Source organism: Seriola aureovittata, chromosome 22 (assembly GCF_021018895.1).
Source record: "Seriola aureovittata isolate HTS-2021-v1 ecotype China chromosome 22, ASM2101889v1, whole genome shotgun sequence".
Taxonomy (NCBI): domain Eukaryota; kingdom Metazoa; phylum Chordata; class Actinopteri; order Carangiformes; family Carangidae; genus Seriola; species Seriola aureovittata.
In genome coordinates, this window is record NC_079385.1 from 11,306,381 (window position 1) to 11,327,449 (window position 21,069).

At 37.9% G+C, this 21,069-nt stretch overlaps 3 protein-coding genes across 3 annotated transcripts; all 3 read left to right on the forward strand.

Annotated features, from left to right (window-relative positions):
- Positions 1–584: 584 nt before the first annotated feature.
- pwp1 (PWP1 homolog, endonuclein) lies at positions 585–7,075 on the forward strand. The gene is made up of 15 exons (XM_056367740.1): positions 585–767; positions 1,566–1,624; positions 1,784–1,962; positions 2,115–2,200; positions 2,472–2,568; positions 2,700–2,810; positions 2,900–3,030; positions 3,499–3,569; positions 3,767–3,863; positions 3,958–4,019; positions 4,141–4,252; positions 5,078–5,168; positions 5,926–6,047; positions 6,185–6,290; positions 6,394–7,075. Exons 1-15 carry the CDS (start codon positions 702–704, stop codon positions 6,486–6,488), a joined length of 1,485 nt encoding a protein of 494 aa, XP_056223715.1. The 5' UTR covers positions 585–701; the 3' UTR covers positions 6,489–7,075.
- Positions 7,076–7,650: 575 nt separating this feature from the next.
- On the forward strand, positions 7,651–10,650 carry mrpl42 (mitochondrial ribosomal protein L42). The gene is made up of 5 exons (XM_056367813.1): positions 7,651–7,806; positions 8,290–8,353; positions 8,987–9,071; positions 9,829–9,992; positions 10,537–10,650. Exons 1-5 carry the CDS (start codon positions 7,728–7,730, stop codon positions 10,580–10,582), a joined length of 438 nt encoding a protein of 145 aa, XP_056223788.1. The 5' UTR covers positions 7,651–7,727; the 3' UTR covers positions 10,583–10,650.
- Positions 10,651–12,089: 1,439 nt separating this feature from the next.
- On the forward strand, positions 12,090–20,009 carry ube2nb (ubiquitin-conjugating enzyme E2Nb). The gene is made up of 4 exons (XM_056367814.1): positions 12,090–12,233; positions 14,286–14,532; positions 15,928–16,068; positions 17,393–20,009. The coding sequence occupies exons 1-4, from the start codon at positions 12,204–12,206 to the stop codon at positions 17,434–17,436; spliced, it is 462 nt and encodes a 153-aa protein (XP_056223789.1). The 5' UTR covers positions 12,090–12,203; the 3' UTR covers positions 17,437–20,009.
- Positions 20,010–21,069: the final 1,060 nt, after the last annotated feature.

Below are 21,069 nucleotides of genomic sequence, written 5' to 3' on the forward strand. Positions count from 1 at the left end.
TTGGTCAAAATAACAGGATGCTTATATTGTCATTTCAAGAAAATAAACTTCTCTTATCTCAAGATGAGATAAAAAGAAAAGAAGTTATTGCAACCATATCTGTACATAAATAGCTGTACCACTACACAATTATCAAATCCTTCTACAAAATACACTACTATTACTGTAGATATATATAATTATGTAAACAGGAAGGCCTACTAATCACTGTCTCTGATTATGCGGAGAGAGGAAAAAGGTTGGACACGTTTGTTGACTCTTACCACTTCCCCAGAGTGGCCTAGATCACATGAGAAATATGCTGTTTAAGGCCAGTATCTTTCCACAGACTAACAGCTGGCCCATTATATTATATTATATTAAATTATATTATATTATATTATATTAGTTTCTGAACTGCAAAACCAGGAAAAAACACTGGACCTGTACCTCACAATTCTTTAATAATTCTTTGATTACTAAATCACGACGCCCATCTCACTTTATGGGTTCAATGGGGTTTTACTTTCATGGCTCTAGTACATTTTTGATCAGGCAGATTTTTCAACGTCCTCAGGACGTCATCTAGATGCGACCGGGTGCGACACAGGACTGATTCTAACTCACATGTACACTCACTGTGTGCATACCTGATGTGAAGCAGTTTCAGACAGTTGCAGGTTTCATCGTAACAATCTGATTAATCGCACTGTTTCTCCAGTATGAGCTCCCAGATTACTTGCGTCGGGTGGGTGAGGCGAGGCGCTGCCAAGGAAACCCCGGACAAAGTAAGTAACGTGTCGGGCAAGCTAACGTTAGCCTGTGGCTAATGTGTCAACATGGCAGGTACACTGAGTTGTTTTATTGATGTAAATGTTCTGACGCTTTTGACTTTAATTTATATTTCTAGGTACAGAGAATGTTTTGCTTCAGTCTGGCAACACAAAACTGTCGTGCAATATAATGTGACGCATTTCGTGCAATAGCAGTTACAGCTCATTGAGCTAGACGGGAGAACTTTTGAACATTAGGATAAGTGTAAATTGTAATATTAAATTTGTAAACCCTGAATTGCTACAGTGCTACAACTGGGAAATTGGCAAAAGTGACAAGACGAATGTTGCACTTGTACTGAAGAAGTATTAACATGTAGCAGATAACACATAACCGGTTATATTTTCCCTCACAACAGTTGCTAATATTTGCCGTGAGTCTTTTTTTTTTGACAGTGGTCATCTTTAATTCTTTGGTGCACTTATAATTTGTTTTGTATTTTTTGTCTATTGATTTATTGACTTTGTATTTAATTTACATCCTTCTGGAGATCTTAACGCTTTAATGCACAGGAAAGATCGGCAAGTTAATTGTAAAAAAGGAAATGATACCAGCAACAGAATCCTTCTAAGATTGAGGCCTTGAAAAGTCAGTGTTTTCTCTGCCCCCTTGTCTAGTACTTAAAGTTATATATTTTCATAATTGGATTTAACTGGTAATGCTAAGGAAAAAAATTGGTCATACAGTACTCAGAGCTTGAGGCACATGAAAACTTGTTTGAGACACTTTTTTTTTCTTAAATTCCACTTCAGGTGGAGTTAAGCCAGGAGGAGCTTCAGCGCATCATTACTGAAGCAAAAGAGGAGTTGGGGTATGTTGGGGGAAAAACACATTCATTACTTCTGCTCCGTCTCTTGTTATTGTTAATATTTTCAAATGTCAGAAGCTCTACATGGAGCTCTACCATTCTCTCTACATAGTCAAACAGCTGAAGCTGATGCAATGTTTTTAATCCACTTATTGAAATCAGGGAACTAGCAGCCGAGGAGGAGGAGGAAGAGGATGATGAGGGTATCGCTTCAGAAGAGAATCCCAGTAACGTTACAGCAGATGTTGCTGAAGTTCCAAAGGAAGGGAATGAAGAAGGAAAGGAGGAAGATGATGATCTGGCAGAATACGACCTGGATAAATATGATGAAGAAGATACAGGTGAGTGGAGTCTTTGTGTACTGTGTTCTTTGGCATTTACTCCCCAAACTAAACGATTTCTTCTCATTGTGTTCTCCCAGTTCATTTGTGTTTATTTAAACTTCACTGATAATCTTGACCCAGCATCCACTGTTTATTTCTCTTCAATTTAGTAACCGCTAGTCTTGGCGACAGTCTTGCTGGGCTCACAGTGTTTGGCTCCAATGAGGAGGATCCTTACATCACCCTCAAAGATACAGTGAGTGCCCTCAGTGCTTATGTGAAACCATCAGCATATAGCTGTGAAAATCCTGCTTAATTCCAGTCAAAATGTGCATGCCAGGTCGGAAATGTCATTAAACCTGTGTAAAAGTCACGACATCGTAGCGCTTGTGCTAAATTTACCATTTTTATTAAACTTAGGAAGAAACATCTTAAAGAAAAGCAATTGTTCTCATTAGTGTGAATAAGATTTATCTTGCTTAGTGTTGTGTGTTTGTTTTTTCTTTTTTCTTTTTTCTTCCCTCTAGGACCAGTATGAGAGAGAAGACTTCCAAATCAAGCCCAGTGACAATCTCATCCTGGCAGGCAGAGCAGAGAAGGACTGCTGCAACTTGGAGATCTACGGTAAATATTCTTCTGAACAGAAAAATGTTTAAGAAATTTGAATTTATCACTATATCGTTTCCCAAACATATTGCAAACCTTTTATATTATAGAATTCTTCAGTATTTAACAATTGATTGCTTACTTTACAGTTTACAACTCAGAGGAGGACTCTATGTATGTTCATCATGACATTCTGCTGCCAGCTTACCCACTGTGTGTGGAGTGGTTAAACTTTGACCCGAGCCCTGGAGAAGGACCAGGTAAGAAAAGCCTCGACTCTGTATCTTAATCTTTTGGATAGATTTCTCTCGTTAGTATTGATAAAATATCTGCTCTGTGTGTGCTGCAGCCAACTACGCCGCTGTGGGCAACATGACTCCTCAGATAGACGTGTGGGACCTGGATGTGGTGGACTGTTTAGAGCCAGCCTTCTCCCTGGGGAGCAAAAAGGCCTCAAAAAAGAAAAAGAAGAGCAAGAAGGTAAAAGCCTGTTCAGTGTCTCATAATGATGTACAAGCTTCTGTATGGTGAGAGTGCAGTCTGGTAAAAGTCGTGTTAAAAGAAATTGAGGAAAGGATTTTCATAAAACCATTTGCCGACTTGATTGGAAGTAATCTTTATGTCTTTTTTAGTACTTGGGAAATAATTTTTTACATTTATGACACAATTCTTAAAGCCAGGTTATGCGTGAAAAGAACTAGTTTTTATTACGTCTCGTCACACCACATCAGAAGGCAAAAGTGTTTCTAGCTGTTCAACCTAGTTACACTTGAAGGCAGAGTGAAAAACCGGCCATCATAGAGAGGGGCGAGACGCCATACTGTTTAAATAGGACAATAACTGTGGACACCTTCGGAAAGTTAGAGATTGTCAGACCTGCTCCCTTGCATTGTTTCCTGCTCTGTTAGATGTCATTAACACATCGCTGTCTGTGTGTGGTGATACCAGGGGGCAGCAGCAGAGCCTGTCGAGGGGCACACGGACGCAGTGCTGGATTTATCCTGGAACAGACTGGCCAGGTCAGTGCTCTGAGGCCCGGGAACATTCACTGATTTATTTTGATTTAGTAGTGGGGGGGTGGGGGGGAATGCACCTAGTGATATTCAAATGTACAGTGTAAATGAATCTTTATTTGAGATTTTGTATAGTATGTTTATGTACCATAACTGTGCAGGTGTACGTGTGTTATGTAACTCATACACCTTCTCTTACTTAGGAATGTGTTGGCCAGTGGATCAGCAGATGAGACTGTTATCTTGTGGGATCTGTCTCAAGGCAAACCAGCCACAACTCTGCGCAGACACACTGATAAGGTATTTCATAAAAAAAAAAATTAGAAAAACACAGATGATGCTACATGCACCGTGGTTATTGGATTTTTACAACCCCAGAGCTTTTATCTTTCAGGTTCAGACAATATCATTCCACCCATTTGAGGCACAGACTCTGATATCAGGATCGTATGACAAGTAAGTGTCATCTAATATTGTCTCTAGTTTATAGAACGAGGTGAAATGAAATAAACAGTTGATATTGTAAACAAAGATTCACATTCACAGGGTATTCAAAATGAATATTTTCCCTTTTCAGGACCGCTGTCCTGTACGACTGCCGTAGTCCAGACAACAGCTACCGCACCTGGAGGTTTAGCGGTCAAGTTGAGCGTCTGGTCTGGAACCACTTTTCACCCTGCAACTTCCTGGTAGGTTTTCAAAGCCTCCTGCTGGATTTTGAAGAAGACGAGCTGTGAGCAGCATTTTTAGACAACGGGGATTCACAAATTTCCTCTCAGACGAGATATGAATAAAGTTTTTCGCCTTGTATTCCTTTTATAAATATTAGAGGCATGTCTGACACATGCTAATTGTGAATATTTTAAAATGTGATCACCACTGTTTTCATGACCGTTGGGTCCACTGGAACACTTTGTTTCAAGTCACAAACATTCAGACAGGACAGTGGTGATGCCTTCAGCAATGAGTCAGACATCACGTCTTTGAATGTTGGCAAATAGGACATAATTTATGTTGGCAGCATAATGTGCTTTCAAGAATGAGGGTGTGTTTGAAAGAGATTGTTGCTGTTACCACTTTATCTTGACCTTAGTGTTACCACTTGATTAGCAAACCGGCCGCATCACAAATCCGTGCTATGTCTGTTTTGCCACGTCCCACCACTTCTGTTTGAAACTCTGAGAATGTCTGTGATCAAGTGATTTCTAAGTCACTTGATCTTAAAAACTTGAAAGGGGTAATTATAAATAGAATGGTGGTTTATGCAAGTAAACAAGTATAACTGTTTCAGAGTAACACTTCCAGTTTGTCTGTAGAAAAGAATCTCTTCTTCAGGCCACATATTACAGATAGTCTCTGCAGGGTGTGTTTTCAGTGCAGGAGGAATGATAATCATACAAAAGCACAACCACACTGAATGGCGCTTCTAATGGTTGTAAATAATAATTATGCCGAAAATAGCAATTATGAATTTAGCTGTGTCACTGGTCATTCATAACTCGAATGTGTTTCAGGCCAGCACAGAGGATGGTTTCGTCTACTGTCTGGACGCACGCTCAGATAAACCTGTTTTCACACTGAGGGCACATGATGAAGAGGTGTCAGGTAGGTGTGTGTGTGTGTGTGTGTGTGTGTGTGTGTGTGTGTGTGTGTGTGTGTGTGTGTGTGTGTGTGTGTGTGTGTGTGTGTGTGTGTGTGTGTGTGTGTGTGTGTGTGTGTGTGTGTGTGTGTGTGTGTGTGTGTGTGTGTGTGTGTGTGTGTGTGTGTGTGTGTGTGTGTGTGTGTGTGTGTGTGTGTGTGTGTGTGTGTGTGTGTGTGTGTGTGTGTGTGTGTGTGTGTGTGTGTGTGTGTGTGTGTGTGTGTGTGTGTGTGTGTGTGTGTGTGTGTGTGTGTGTGTGTGTGTGTGTGTGTGTGTGTGTGTGTGTGTGTGTGTGTGTGTGTGTGTGTGTGTGTGTGTGTGTGTGTGTGTGTGTGTGTGTGTGTGTGTGTGTGTGTGTGTGTGTGTGAGACAAGCAAAACAATGTTCAGATTCGCTTTCTTTCTTCATTTCTAGTTCTTGCATCAGTGCAGTATATCATAAATTAAGCATCACAAATGCATTGTCACTTGTTTCTCTGTAGTGAGGAAGTGCTGAGGCCTTCCTAAGGAAGGATGAGAGCATGGATTAATATTGCTTGTTCATAGAGAAATGTGGATAAACCTGTGGGTAGGCTCTGGCATCATGCAGCCATGAGCTTGAATAAGTGCACATAGAAAAAGAATGGATAGAAGGATGGAGGATTTGCCAGTGAAATCCTGAATAATCCTGAAAATTGACAATAAAATTAAAAAAGCAGAGATTAATATCTCAACTCTTCTGCAGGTTTGGACCTGAGCAGCCAGATCAAAGGATGCCTGGTCACCTCCTCAGCCGACAAACACGTTAAAATTTGGGACATTTTGGGTAACAAACCCAATCTGGTGCACTCACGGGATATGAAAATGGTAAGAACTTATACAGCACGTAGATCGCAGATTCTTTCACCTCTGTCGCTGAGGGGTATCGCTGAGACCCGATCAAATTCATGGCGTTTGTGGTTGTTGAAGGTGTTATAACAATGTGCTTCCTCACCTGTGAACAGGGAGTGCTGTTCTGCGCCTCATGTTGCCCTGATCTGCCCTTCGTCTATGCCTTTGGAGGACAGAGGGATGGTTTGAGGGTTTGGAATATAAGTGACATTGCAGCAGGTAAGTTTTTTTTCTTCTTTAACACTTAAGTTGTGCTGTACGTTGAAGTCAGGTAAAAAGTTAATTAATTTGAGGCTTAATTGTGATTGTTTTTTTTTTTTAGTGGCTGAGGTGTTCGGTAGTCGAGAGCGCTTGGTGGTGAACACAGGATCACAGGCATCCAGCAGTGCAACCACAGCAGAGATGGAAGTCTCCTAGTGAGCCGGTGAATGCAGCAACAGCCTGTGAACATGAATAAACTGAGCTTCCCTGGAAAGACATCAGCTGATCCACTTATTGCTGCTTTCCTCGTAGTGCAGCACTCTTGTTTCACAGGAAAAAGGATTGGATTAATGAAGCCGCACTCATGAAAGACTTTGTCCGACTGGAAGCTGTGACTAAAACTTTTAAAAGACTTTGGAGTTAGTTCAGTTTCTCACAACAATTAACAACAGTTGTTATGCACGCTCAATGATGTGTTAAGAAAAGACTAAATGTTTCTTATATTCATATGAATGAATATTTCCAGCAATTTATTTTTGATTTTTAGGTGGAAGCAGCAATTCATATATTTGAATTACTGTGTTTGAATTGTTTATTCAATATCCCCTTCAGTTTGCCTTTCTTTGTACAAATGTAATATGCTAAGACTGTTTTCATATCAAGGAACTGATTTACCTTCCTATATTCCAAACATGGTTTCCCTAGTAATAATAAATATGAAAAGAAATCTGTGTACAAACATTGACTTTACAAAATGCTGTGTAGTCAATAAATAAATAAATAAATACAGTTTTTAAAATTTATGAACCTTTTATGTTGTGATTCTCCAACTCCTATACAATGTGTACTGCCTTCTCCTTCCATTACAGTATGCGCTTCTCCATTTCTGAGAGCTGACTTGAGGTCAGATTGATTAACTTGATGGGTTCTTACAGCTAATGCACATTTGTGTCAGTAGCTCATCAGTTTGTGGGGGAGTTTTGGTGTCTGATCCACATAGATTGACGTTATACATAACCAGCAACTCAGAATTACCAGAATATTGTTTATCTTAAAAGTGATCTCTCATACTAAAAGTCTCAATCCAGTTTGAAATTTGAATCCCACAATGAATGTGTTGTATGTTTTCAGAAAAGTATAGAAATTCGAGTTTAGAGTGGGAAATATAATTTTCACAGCATCAATAGAGACATAACCTTTTTGAAATTCAGGACACCCTTTCAGTAACTTTACCTTTAGAATACATGTACAGTGCCATGATCCCATTCTGCAATGTACGTATGCTGTTCAAAAATGATGTAAAACAGGATATTATTTTAAGAATGCTGGTTTTGTTGGTGGTCTGCCCAATATCTCTTTCCTGTAATGGTCGATGGTAAAATGGAACTAAAGTGAGCGAGTCACAGCGCAAAGACGGAATTATTAAAGCGGCGCACATGTGAAAATCGTTTGAGCATGGCGTCGACTCACTTGTGCAAATTGCACAGTCTACTAACGCGGTTTTCTACCGGCACCACACTACGACATGTTCAAAGTAAGCTCTGTTGAAATGCATTTAACAAGCTGTTTGATGGAGGTCATTAGTTTGACTGAGTTTACCGTTCTTAACCGTGAACGCAACGGCCGGAAAAGCTAACAGGCGCTAACCTTGAGAATATGTTTAGTAGGTTAACACTTGTATCTGGCTAGCATTATCACAGTTTTCATTGTCGATACTGTTATTTTCTATATAAAAATCAAATTTTACAATGTAGAGGCGTATACTTTATTGAATGATAAGAAAAGTTACACAGGTTGGTCTCGTATCCTCGTCTTTTAACGGCCAAACACCTCGTTGATTTGTTTGCAGGTGGCATAACATTGTTATTATGTTCAATAAAATAGAAATAACATGCATTATGGTCAGTAGAGGAGAGAGTTTTGCTTTCAAAATTGATGTTTAATCTCTAGAAAATAAGTTTAAATGTGTGTATATTAATTCTTTTAAATATATGATGTATGTGTGTTTCTGTTGCAGCATGTTTGGTGCCAGTACGACAGAAGTCCAGTGTCCGTGGTCCTTCACTTGATGAGCCAAACTGGTAGGTTAACTGTTTATATTCAAAGTAAATTAAAAAAAAAAAAACCTGCATCTGTATTTGTTCTATCTATGATACTAAGCCACATTTAAACCCTGATATGACAATTTTGATGTAAAAATTCCAGAAAACTTTTTAATTATTAACCTTATTACACAGGATAAAGGGTAAACAAAAATAGAGTAGCCATAGAAGCACTTTTAGCCTGAGACACAGCTGAGTTGCAACATACATTTGGTTGTGCTGTGTAAATGTAATTGTATGAACACTGGCAGTTTTATGAATTACAGATGTGAAAGGTGTACTTGCTTGTGGGTGTAAAACCTGCCAACAATTATAAATGCAGAAAAGTCATGAAAGAGTTTTGTAGTATTTATGTGAAAATATTACCCAGAATATTTAATAAGTAAATGTTAAATGTGTATGATCAGGCCTCTGTCAAAGCTCTTTATTATTATGAAAATTTCTTAATTTCATTACATACATAGTGTAGTCCGCTGTGGAGCAGCTGGTTCACTGCAGATTTATAATACAATCTGAAGGGTATCAGATATTTTCTTCAAAGGTTTGAAGGAAAGTGTTTTTAGAAAGTATAAGTGTGATGAAGACAATAATCTTCCAACCTCTTGGTTTTAGTAACGTGGAAATCGGCGTGACGTCAGATGGGAAAACCGTGGTGTGCTACCATCCCACTGTCGACATTCCTTATGAGTTTACACAAGTAAGTGCTTTCTATTTAGTCTCATAAATATCAGTGCGCTACTTGTGTGATGACAATATTTGTATTTGTGACTTTTTTCACCAAAGAGTGAAAACCCTGCAGATTCTCTGCCCTCCACTGCTCGCTTGTCCACCTTTGTGCTTGAAGATACACAATTTAAAAGCCAGAGAATGGCTGACAGTGGTTTGTCTTACACACTTTGGTTCTGGAGGATCACACCCCACCACTGAAGTGACAGGTCAAATTTCAAGTTGTCCCGCAACTCAGTTAGAAAAATCAAATGGCTTGACAGGGTGTACAGGCAAGCACCTTAGTCTGACGTTCAAGCTTACATTTGTGCAGGAGGTTGTGTGTGGTTTCTCAAAAGGGTTGAATAAACGGAGGGTTAAAAACATTAACTTTTAAGGGTTAAATGACAAGCAGGTTGGCTGCATTGATTTACCTCTATTCATAGCACTGCCACAAGGTGGAACTGTGAGACCACAATGATGTCAGCTACTCACTCTCACTCATTTCTCAAACGAGACAGCAGCTGACAATAAAAATCCACCACAATAGAACAGCAACATAGAACTGCAAACAGGTTTGAGGTACTGTCAACATGTGCATACTGCTGCCACAGATGAACATCAATTAGAAATATATCAGTAATCAGTACCAAAAGGCTAACAGGAAGCGTTGCAGGATTGTTGGAAATTACCATATAATTTTAACATATGTAAGAGGACACCTTGCTCATGACTGTAAATCTTTGCAGCCTATAGAACGACCTGACCCCATCACCAACCCGGTTGAGACCCACGACCAGGTTTTAAAGGCCCACCTCAGCAAGGAGGTGCTGCAGGACAAAGAGGGACCCACTATAGAGGAGCTGAGCAAGATGTTTTTCACAACTAAACATCGGTGGTATCCAAGAGGACAGTAAGTACACAAATAACACACAGTATTGACAATGGTTTTTGACACAGCTGTTGGTAGAAAGGCTGGATTTACAATACAGGGATTCATCAAGACATTTTTCCGTATGTTTTTATGTATTTGCACAAAACAGTAATCTTGAGTTGCCCTTGAGCACAAAGTGACAAAAAATACTACTGAGAAAAGAACGTATGTGGCTGTGTTAGTTGTTAGAACATCTGACCTACTTACTCAAAAGTTGCTGGTCAGAAATGAGAAGTCGGCAAGCATTTTTCCTGAAATCAAAACTTGGCAAGGAGAAGGAGTGGGCTGCTCATTCTCATTTCTAATCAGTGATTTGTGTAGCTTGGTTATCAGCTTGGTAATTTACCTGTACAGGCCTGTCAGAACTAGTTTGGCAGTTCTGATAAGGACACTTGGCAGCTTCTCATCGTCCTTTGGTTATATAATTGTGAGGCAGTGTGAGAGCTGAAAGAAAATATATAAATATATATAACTTCTGTAGATATTGGTCAAAGTTAATTTCCCCGTGTTTCACTGTTTGCAGGTACCACATGAGACGCATAAAGAAGGATCCTCCAAAGGACAGATAGTTGAAGGACAGAATTGCCAAGCTGCAAATGTTTGTCACAATGATGTATAATAAAGTGTTAAATATTGACTCTGTTGTCACAAGTGTATGAGTCATTGCTGCTGAACAATTATATGGCTTTGAAATCATACTTTTATTATATTTATATTCTAGTGTAATACTGTATATATTTACTGCAATAGATTTAAGGGCCTTTCATAATTTCATAAATTACTTAATCTAATGAATTGGACCTTGTACACCATAATTCATATTTATATGCTTTCCACTCTTGCTCCATTACTGTATCAACAATCTGGTCTTAAATCTTATAAGTTTATACTGGAGTTTACTGAGCTTTAAGATGTGTTCAAGTACAATCCAATTCTGTTTTATGAAACATTTTACTTTCAAACTGTCAATAATTTATGAAAAGTTAAATTGATAAAAATGATTTCCACTATATGTTGTTCTTAATCTTTAATATTCTTGCAGCAGAAAAGATGCATGCAGAGCAGTGAAACATCAAAATCAGCTCTGGATATAAAATCAATGCAAGTAAATGCATCCTACATGTTGACTTCAATGTGAAAGAGAGATAGTGAAGAAAAAGTGGCCATTGTTATTGGACTGAAGGAAACCACCAATGCAGCTGTGGTTCTGCACCACAAGATATGAACAGCAACCAAGATGTTTCACAGTGCCTGCAGGAAAAACACAGAACACAAGGGCGCTTATTGTGTAGAGTGTTCAAGGTCATGCACATCACAACAAGATTCAGGCACAGGTTTTATTCTCCACATACTCAGTCTCACCCATATTGTCCCACCTCTCATTTTTTAGGTCCACCCATAGGAATCATCTACCTTAGATATGAAAAAAAAAAGCAAATTTTTGACACAAGCGAACAAATTTCAACAACTGAGTAATTCATCATTTTCATATAGACTATTTAGTATTTATCAAAATATGCTTTCATTTTCTATTTATCATCACAATAGTGTTAATATAAATGAAAGATAACATTTAAAAAAAAAAAACAGTAAAATAGAAATATGAATTAATGCAATCAAATAAAGGCACATTAAATATTAATTGTGTCAGTGCCATCTTAGGCTTTTAGAGAATTGGCATCTTATGTTTAAAAACTTTTTCCATATCATAACATTTGCAATAAAATTAAGTTTGGGGGATTTCATAATATACAGTAGTATGATGTATTTAAAAGGAAGCTTTAAATTGTGTTTCTAGTGTCGGAAAATCTGCCCAATATGCTTAGGTAACAAGTACAATTGGTACATACATTTTAACTGGTACATTTAGTGTTTAAATATTTACATTTCGTGTTTGTTTTCATTACATTTAATGTTTATACTATATTACATTTAGTATTTTTTTATTTCTATCAGTTTCTTTTAATAAACTTAGTATTTGTATTTATGTTTTAATTACAATTAATGTATTTACTGTTTATATTTTTATTAGATCTAGTTTTTATATTTTTATTACAATTAACAGCGTATTTCCTAACGTCATCTGAAGCCACCGGAAGAGTGAGTTATCTGTCCCCGCCCCGGCAGCTCAGTCAGTCCAACCTGAAGAGAAGGCGAGTCCACGGCTAAAAATATAATAGCTAACACAAGATGGCCGGTTTGCCTCGTAGGATTATAAAGGTACATTTTTCACCGGACAGTGTATATAGATCTTAATGAGTCCGTGTGTTTGTCTTGTAAAGATTATTTAATGCGAATATGGCCGTAGAGTTACTGCCATCCAGCGTGTAGCCTGACGTTAGCGCAGCTAGCACAATTAGCTCTTATCTAGCTAGTTATCGAGCTAGCTCGCTGGTCCGTGTCTGCAAGTGTTTTGTTTGCCACTTCCGTTTACTCCCTTCTGCTCTGTCTGTGGTTGAATTTTTATACGAGTAGATTTGTTGTCGTGCTTATATTGCAGCTGTAACACCACCAGGTTGCTAATTTGCAGTGTGAATCAACAAATTATGACAAATTGTCCTAGTCGCCATATGAATGGATTCGCTATGTAAGCTAAGCTAGCAACTGTGGCTTTGGTGATTGGTACACATGTCTGGCGCTGATGTGAAACGCCGCCCTTGTGGTCTCTAAACATTTAAATGCTCGTAGTAAAGCGAACATGTTCATATTGCTTATTTTGTGTAAAACGAATCGAAAAATGAACCGGAATTGTGGGGCCTGTTGCGCTGCGGTCTCCTCCCTCATCGCGACTTTACTTCGTAGGGCCAGGCCCGGCAGTGGGCGCGATCAGCCTTTTCCGCCACATCTAGCAGCTATTTCTCAGGTTTAGCTGGTTTTCACAGCCCTGAACATAACGCTGACAAAGTAAAAATACGACCTAGCTTCCATTATGGAAACCTGTAGTTTGTTTTCCAACCACAACAAAGTAATACTTGTATATAAAACGAGATTAAACCACTTTCTTTCCTGTCGACTGCAGATGTTCCGTTGCACCTGCTTGGTGAAATGCAGAAATTCGAAATAATGTTCCACTTCCTTCTTTTGATTTCTAGTGTCTCTTAGTGTCGCACAATACGTAGTTGATTTGTAATAGAAATTTACTTAACCGTAATAATCTGTTAACTAATTTCTCATAATAAAATGGACCATAAACCAAAAGTGGCGCTGAAACCTCATAGATTACTCTGATACTCAATTGTCATAAAATTAATTGGCAACCATTATGATAATTCATTGATCATTTTGCTGATGTTTAGGTAAAAAATGCCAGAAAATCACTGGTTTCAGCCTCTAAATGAGAATATTTGGAAATGTTGTTAATTATAATGTGAATAAACCGAACCTTTATATGATAGTAAAAACAATATTGTTGGATTTTAGACATCAGGTCAGACAAAAAAAAGTAGTTTTTAAAAATGATTATGATTACATTGTTCACTCTTTTCTGACATTTTATAGCTTGTTTGCTTGGTTTAAAAATTGTTGTCCGGTTAATATAAAATTAAAATAATTGTTAGTTGCAGGTCTGAATCATATATTTTATTTAAGAAATAAGCAGTTTACAGTAGTGGGAAGTTCTGTGAGCGTTTCAATCAAAGTACTTGTATGCTATGTGGGAAAGTGCTCCAGCCCTCAGCGGCCTTTTTAGTGTCTGTTAAACAATAATTTGTGGAATGTTGTCTTGTCTGTATGTGGGTGAGTTTGTGTGCATGTGACTAAGCAAGGTGTAATTGAACATTGTCATCTATTATGTACCTGAAAGTCTGTTGTCTGTTGACGCCTCCACAGTTCTTTCTTCAGCACAGTTTTTTTTTTATTTGCAGCAACATCCATCTTTGAAGCATTGTCTACTGTCATGGCTACAAATTTGTGCTCTATCAGAATCAGTTTTATTGGTTAAGCGTGTGAACACATGCACACACATTTTTTTGTTTCACTCAGTGAACTTACACAGTAATACAGTAGACATGCAGCAAATTTAGAATAACAAAGCTTAATCAAACAAATCAATTTCATTTATATATCCTTGTATATCAAAAATCATAAAAAATACTGAATACCTTTTATTATATTCTTTCTAAATCTTCATTACATATATGAGTCTGGACAGACATGGATATAAACTGCAACTTGACTCGTTGGTGGAGACATACAACAGTGAGGCAGTAATTTTAGTTTCATTCAGAATTCTCAACAATGGTTTTGTGTGTTTCTCATTCTGACCACACTCAGGAGACACAGCGGTTGATGGCGGAGCCTGTTCCAGGGATCACGGCTACGCCTGATGAAGGGAATGCACGTTACTTCCATGTGGTCATTGCGGGGCCTCAAGACTCTCCTTTTGAAGGAGGCACATTTAAACTTGAACTATTTCTTCCAGAAGAGTATCCCATGGCAGCTCCCAAAGTGCGATTCATGACCAAAATCTACCACCCCAATGTTGACAAACTGGGAAGAATATGTTTAGACATTTTGAAAGGTAAGAAAACACAGCAAAAAGACACAAACAAGTAAGAAATGTTCTGTATACATGATGGGGGTTTTTTCTGGTTGACACTGGTGTGGAATCACACTTACTGTGCTTGCACAGTTTTGTTTCCAATCTTGACAACAACATTAGTAAAAAGAAATTGGATTATTTCAAACTGTTGAATCTGCAATACGAAATTTCTGACTTGTAGGAGGAAGGAAAACTCACTGCAATGGCCTTTATGTCTATACAGGCTGTTGAGTTAATATTGCTAATGTGTTAGCGAACAACTGCCAATTTACATAATGAATTCAGGTGACACAGAGCATCATGGGTATCCTATTAGAGGGTTGTTTATGTCCATCTAACAAAAGAAGTCCCAATACTTGTTTGTTCCCCAACAACTCTCAACACTCCTTTACATTGTTTGTCTGCAGTTGCAGGAAGCAAAACCAGACGTGTCAAAGATTGTTCAAAACAATGATCTGGTTAATTCTCAGTGGGTTTGATGTTATTCTCAACCCTTTCATGCCACACAAAGCCGTTTGAAAGTTGAACATTTATGTAAAAACATGACATTTTTGATTCTGGGTGGAGGGGATATCCAAACAAGGGGAAAAAAAGAAATTCAGGCTAGCAGTAATTAACAACATTAATAATAATAGTATTAGGCATAATGGGAATAGTAATTCGCAGCTATCAAATCAAAGAAGTGAAGCAGTACACTTATGGCACATCTGACTGACACGTTCACATGACTCTGACACCCATAAAGTGCCCAATGACAACATTATTACACACAGTGTGTGGCAGAGTGAGGCATCAAATCACGGGATGGAGTTTTTATTGTCACAGCCAGACCTTGTGGTATCAGATCAGCAAGTCTTATAATATCAGATAGCTTAAATGTAGCCAGTTATATTTGTAGAAAGTACTCTTGTGTGACGAAGCCTCAGGAAGCAGATGTGATTACAACCATCAAATCAAGTTTTGAGGTTGAACAAACGCATTGTAATGTTTATTTGGCAAGAGTGGAACAGACGAAAGCAGAGGGTTTGGCAGACTTTCTTTAGGGTAGTAAAGAAAATATATCAACAGGCTCGTTAATATCTCATATTTTATTGTTTTGATTCATTAGATTTACAAGAGCCAGAGTTGTTTTCCATTATCAAATAGCTTTAGGAAAAATTGGATCTCAGAGAAATTACTGCATGGCTTTAACTGTTAGCCATGAATGATGCTGCTCAGTGTCTCTGTCACCAGCATGTTGTGGATGCGAAGGTGTCGTCATCCACTAGTACCAATGCTGTATTACTCTGAAATTTCCCTTGTTTCTTCAGTTTGACCTATGAACTGTCACTTTTGTCTCTCCTTGCATCCTTCTCCAAACTTTCCTTCTTCCAGATAAGTGGTCTCCAGCCCTGCAGATCCGTACAGTGTTGCTATCTATCCAGGCGTTATTAAGTGCTCCCAATCCAGATGATCCCCTGGCAAACGACGTTGCAGAGCAGTGGAAGAAAAACGAAAGCCATGCCATTGAGACAGGTGAGTAACAGATTCATATTTTTGCTGAACACTCATTTACAACACACAGCATCAGCTGTTCTCAACTTTATTGCAGTCACCACAGGTGGTCATAGATTTCCAGTATGAGAAATGCTTTGACAGATGGCAGAAACCATTAGCTCAACTCCAGACCTTTGAATTGCAACCCACATTTCAAATGCTATCACATTACTTAAAGCTCAGGTGTTGCCTACTTCAATGGCAGTTTTCCTGGTTGGCTTTGTTCTACCAACAAACTTGAGTTGGTGACTGTAAACAGACAAATATGCCATTGAGCATGGATGCTTTTCTTAAATTTGTCAAACTTATCATGAAATCACAGCTCATGAATCAGAACAACACAGTTATTTTAAAGGGATTTCCTCAAATCGAAGATGTTGCTGTAGCATTTTAACAAAAAGTACTTAACAAAATAAGAGAAAATGGGTTGGAATGATTCAGTATTTAATTGTGTTAATTTTAAAAGAAGCTGTGAGAGTTGGATTCTACGAGGACAGTGAAAGTTAGTTATATAGACATTGTATAACATTTAAAACTAACCTGTGGTTTCATTTCTTTCTGTTTTTCTGTTCATGACGCTTTAGGCTTTGAAAGCTCTCTTCATCTTTTCAGTGATACTTTTATTTCTGCTGTCGAATTCTCCTTCACTACAACTCTTTGTTGAAGACACTTGAAAATTCTGTTGAACAAGTGACCCAAAATACCTCAAAAGGAGCACGGTTGTAGTTTGTTCTGGTTCAAAGCTCCAAATAAGCAGCGACCAATTTGATAATTAATGCATCATTTCTAGATTTTGTATTTCTCTTTTTTTGGGGGGGGTACCAAATTTCTTTGTCTTCTGTGATAGGAGACTGGATATCTTTGGGTCTGAACTACTGGTGGAACAAAACAAGTAACTGGAATATGTCAACTGAGTCTTTCTGAGAATTTAAAGACCGAGAGATTAGACGATTAGTCAAGAAAAAAAATTGGCAGATTAACGGATAATGAAAATAATCCTTACTTGCTGCTCTAGCTGGAACCAACAAAAGTTTTGCATTTTTTCCTGATGAACTTTTTAAACCGTTAATTGTTCATCAAAATTGTTGGTGATTGATTTTCTGTGGACTGACTAATTGATTTACTTATTATGTTGGTTTCCTATGTGGACATTTCAGTTACTTTAGGATGCCTGTGGTTCTGGACGTTTGTTTGATGAAACACATCTGCGAACACTCTCTAACACTTTGTTATCCACAGTCCTGCACTCTCCACAACCCCCTCACACCCTCCACAACCATTTTATCTTTCTCTCTCCCCCCAGCCCGAACATGGACCAGGCTCTACGCGGGCAACACTGAAGTATAGAAGAAGAGAGACGAGGCGTCTGAATGTGATCCACAAAATGTACTCCTATTCTGTCAACATTTGAATTTAACGGACACAAAAAAAAAAAAAGAGAAAAAAAAAAAAAGATTATAAGTCCAAATCTATTTGAAAGAAATGACAAGATTTACTGCTGCAGACCTCTGGGTGACTTATTTTCCTCTCTAAGACGCGTTAAATGTGTGTTAGTCTTTTTTTTTTTTTTTCCTGTGTTGCTATTTAAATGCATGGACAGAGAATGACACCCTCCCCACTACAGTCTTAAAATAACATGCAATATGTTGTCCTGAACGAGGCACATACTGGTACGTTTGCAAAATATACATTAAAGCTGCCCTTCTTTTAACACATGCATCATTTGTCAACACATCTGTATGTCTTCTTGAGAGAGAGATGACAGGTTTTGTTATTTCAACACACAGAATGTAGAGGTGTCTCCTCCCCACCACTAGTAGTAAACAGACAAAAAAAAATACCAACATGAATGATGACGTTTCCCTTTACTCTTTCTAGGGAATACGATGAGTTTTTGGGCACTAAGCCTGTATATTCACCAAAAAGGTTAGTTGAATTTCCACACCTGTGTGTCTGTGCATACCAGCACTTCACGTCACTGAATATTAATGGGTGGTGCAGCTACTGTAGTTCAGCATCATCTTGTGGGGCACTTAATACTGAACACAGGTGAAACTTACTACAATATTTTCACCACACAACAAAGGTTATCTCACTTGTAGGATTGGACATAAAAACAACATAAAAAATACATCATGAAACTGTTGTTCAGTCCTATATAAACTGTAACTTAAACTGTAACAGTTGAAATACTAGTCACATTTTTAAGAAGCCGCAATTAGAGACCTGCTCAACTGAAAAAAACAAACGGTAGAGGTGTTTTCTTCCACGGATGGGTCATAAATTTGAAGACGCCCAAAAGGTTGCTGTATACCTGTCAAATTTACTGGCACAGAATAGACAGTACTTTACAGCCAACATTTAAAAGCATTTAGTCCATGGCTAGAGTGAATTTGTGACCCCAACAGATGTAATTTTAGCTATTTTCATTATTTACATTTTAACATTGGTCTGAGGTTGATAGAAAAGACGGATTATTGCCTGAGCCCAATAAACTGAGGATTGTGCGTAAAATGATCCAAAATCTGCCCGTTTATAAATGTAAGATTTTGTTCCTCCAAAGTCATGTCCAGCAGTCTGTTTGGCAGTATTATGAAATATTGCCACATGTTAAAAAGTCCCCAGAAACTGTGGATGTAATTTTTATTTCATACGGTTTTTTTTTTTTTTTCAGTGATCAGTTTTCTCATATCTGTACAAGTTCAGTCTTTACAACACCTGGTGGACAGTTTGGGGAGGGTGAGCCAATCACTTCCACACACTTAAAAAGAAGCCATTCCCAACACATCCAGAGAGGTAGCTGGCGAAGATGTGTTGAAAACGTCGTCTTTTTTTTTTAAGAGTGTAGGAACCTGAGCTGTTTTTATTTTTCTTTTTTTTAATGTCTGTCCATGCTATCTATGTTGCCTGTTCTCTATTTTATTTTCAGTGTTAATTAAAAAAAAAAAAAGGCATGTACCGTCACCAAACTGATATCAGGACAGTTAAAACTAGTTTTCTTCAGGGGTGTTTGTGAGAGTTGAGGTGCTTTCTTTAAAGGGATAGTTGAGGCTTTTTTGAAGGTCGTGTCGTCAATCACAAAGTTGTTTTTCACCGTGACTTTCCTGAGTTGGTCTTAACCTGCTTTTGCTCTTTCCATGATACTGATCTGTGATGATTATGCAAGTGAATTGAATTGAATCCGGAGGGAAGATTGGGTCTTTGTGGGAGAAGAAAAAGTGATATTACAAATAAAAAAGTATTCAAGATTAAAGGTCTTCATCTTGCTGTTACAAATTTTCTATTGGCTAGTCCCTCAAAAGTGCATGCATGAAATCTTACGACAAAATTCTCCGTTGAGATTTGTTGTTGACCTGTAGAAAGGCTTTCTAAAAAATCCTTAAACTTTCCTTTTAAAAGATAATGTATTAATGGGTTAGAGGGATCAGTGTGACCTGTCGTCCAGTAACTTAGACCCTCCATGATCATATTGCTTCTGTATGGCTCATCTGAGGGAGGACTGTAACGTTATGTTGTAGTAAAACTATTTTTGTTAAGCGTTCTCTTTTTGGTTGATCTCTTTTCTTGCCCTTTATTGGAATATCGCCGGCTTGGTGTTGCTTAGATTTATCTGTGTCCTGTCCTCACGCAGAAATATTAACTGTTTCTAACCGCTGCATTTACTCAAGTCTGGAAGACTGAGCACGGCTTAAAACCGGGTTAATTTATTGTTTCCCTGAGGAACTTGACAGCAATCTAAAACAAGAAACAGTCACTCACTGGATTTTTGAAGCATCTAGATCAAAATATAAAGAGATCAAACTCTGATTAATCAGCTCCCCATGTGTAAAGGAAAAGAGTTCTGTCGGTAATTTCAGTACATTTGCATACATGGCTCTTCAAATACTCTGTAAATAAACTGAGTTGAGTAAGTAAGTAAAGGGCTTGTCTGGTTTATCTTGTGTGTAATTTGTCTTCCACTAAAAGGTGAAAATTTACAGGGCTAAGAATCTCTCTTAGGGTGCTATCTCGTTTTGCGCACAGCCATTTAGTACATTTAAATTGGCAGCGCACATAATATCTGTGGTGTTCAGTAAATACTTAGTCAGACGAGGACACAAAAATTTACCATGGGTGGAAGGAAGTTGGCAAACAGACACTCGGACACACTTGGCCCACACCCTAAAAAAAGAAAAACCCATGTTGCATCCTAGAAGGAAGGAGGTAGGACCATTCATCTCCAGTGGAGGGAGGCATTGATACAGAAGTGAGTCACACAATGCAGAGCGTCCTGCCATTTATGTAACTACTGATTTTATAGGGAAAATATGTAACAGACCAATGACCCAACCTTGGGGATTCATTCTGTCTGTCCACAGATGGACCTATTGAAATCCACAAGTTTATTAAAATGTATACAAAAGATGACAACAAAGGCATGCAAAATATAACAAATACATTAAATATAGCACAAACTTCAACAAGAAATTCGTGCAGAATGGCACCAAATAGTACAAAACAAGAAATGCATAGAGAAAACACAAATATAATGCAATAAAGTTACCATAAAACTATCACAAGAACATTCAGAACTACATGACTGTTCCCTCAGTAAAAAATATTTCATCTCAGATTTAAAATTATCTTGTCACTTGATTGATTACCTGTTGTTGATTTTTTTTTTTAAATGATATGATGATATTATTTAGATTAGATTAGATTAGATTAACTTTATTTATCCCACAACTGGGAAATTCATTTACCACAGCAGAAAAATAAACATCTATAGAATAAACATCTATGGAAATATACAACAAAAATATATACACTAATAAATACAATATACACAATACACACAATATGTACATGAAAAAGTGCAAGTTTTCATATACTTAATTGTTGTAGAAGCTGCAATTTGCCACTCTCCCTTGTCTTGCTAGATTCACACTTTTAAATAGAAAGAAAGAAAGATAATTTGTGAAATCGACTGCTGTAGTGTAG

What these genes read in the sequence shown, in the direction of transcription:
- pwp1 (XM_056367740.1), top strand. Translation starts at nt 702, where the DNA reads ATGAGCTCCCAGATTACTTGCGTCGGGTGGGTGAGGCGAGGCGCTGCC. An exon ending in ATATGATGAAGAAGATACAG is followed by an intron (nt 1,963 to 2,114) that starts GTGAGTGGAGTC and finishes TCTTCAATTTAG; the next exon opens with TAACCGCTAGTCTTGGCGAC. An exon ending in ATATCAGGATCGTATGACAA is followed by an intron (nt 4,020 to 4,140) that starts GTAAGTGTCATC and finishes TTCCCTTTTCAG; the next exon opens with GACCGCTGTCCTGTACGACT.
- mrpl42 (XM_056367813.1), top strand. Translation starts at nt 7,728, where the DNA reads ATGGCGTCGACTCACTTGTGCAAATTGCACAGTCTACTAACGCGGTTT. An exon ending in CACACTACGACATGTTCAAA is followed by an intron (nt 7,807 to 8,289) that starts GTAAGCTCTGTT and finishes TTTCTGTTGCAG; the next exon opens with CATGTTTGGTGCCAGTACGA. An exon ending in TTCCTTATGAGTTTACACAA is followed by an intron (nt 9,072 to 9,828) that starts GTAAGTGCTTTC and finishes AAATCTTTGCAG; the next exon opens with CCTATAGAACGACCTGACCC.
- ube2nb (XM_056367814.1), top strand. Translation starts at nt 12,204, where the DNA reads ATGGCCGGTTTGCCTCGTAGGATTATAAAG. An exon ending in TGCCTCGTAGGATTATAAAG is followed by an intron (nt 12,234 to 14,285) that starts GTACATTTTTCA and finishes GACCACACTCAG; the next exon opens with GAGACACAGCGGTTGATGGC. An exon ending in AAGCCATGCCATTGAGACAG is followed by an intron (nt 16,069 to 17,392) that starts GTGAGTAACAGA and finishes CTCTCCCCCCAG; the next exon opens with CCCGAACATGGACCAGGCTC.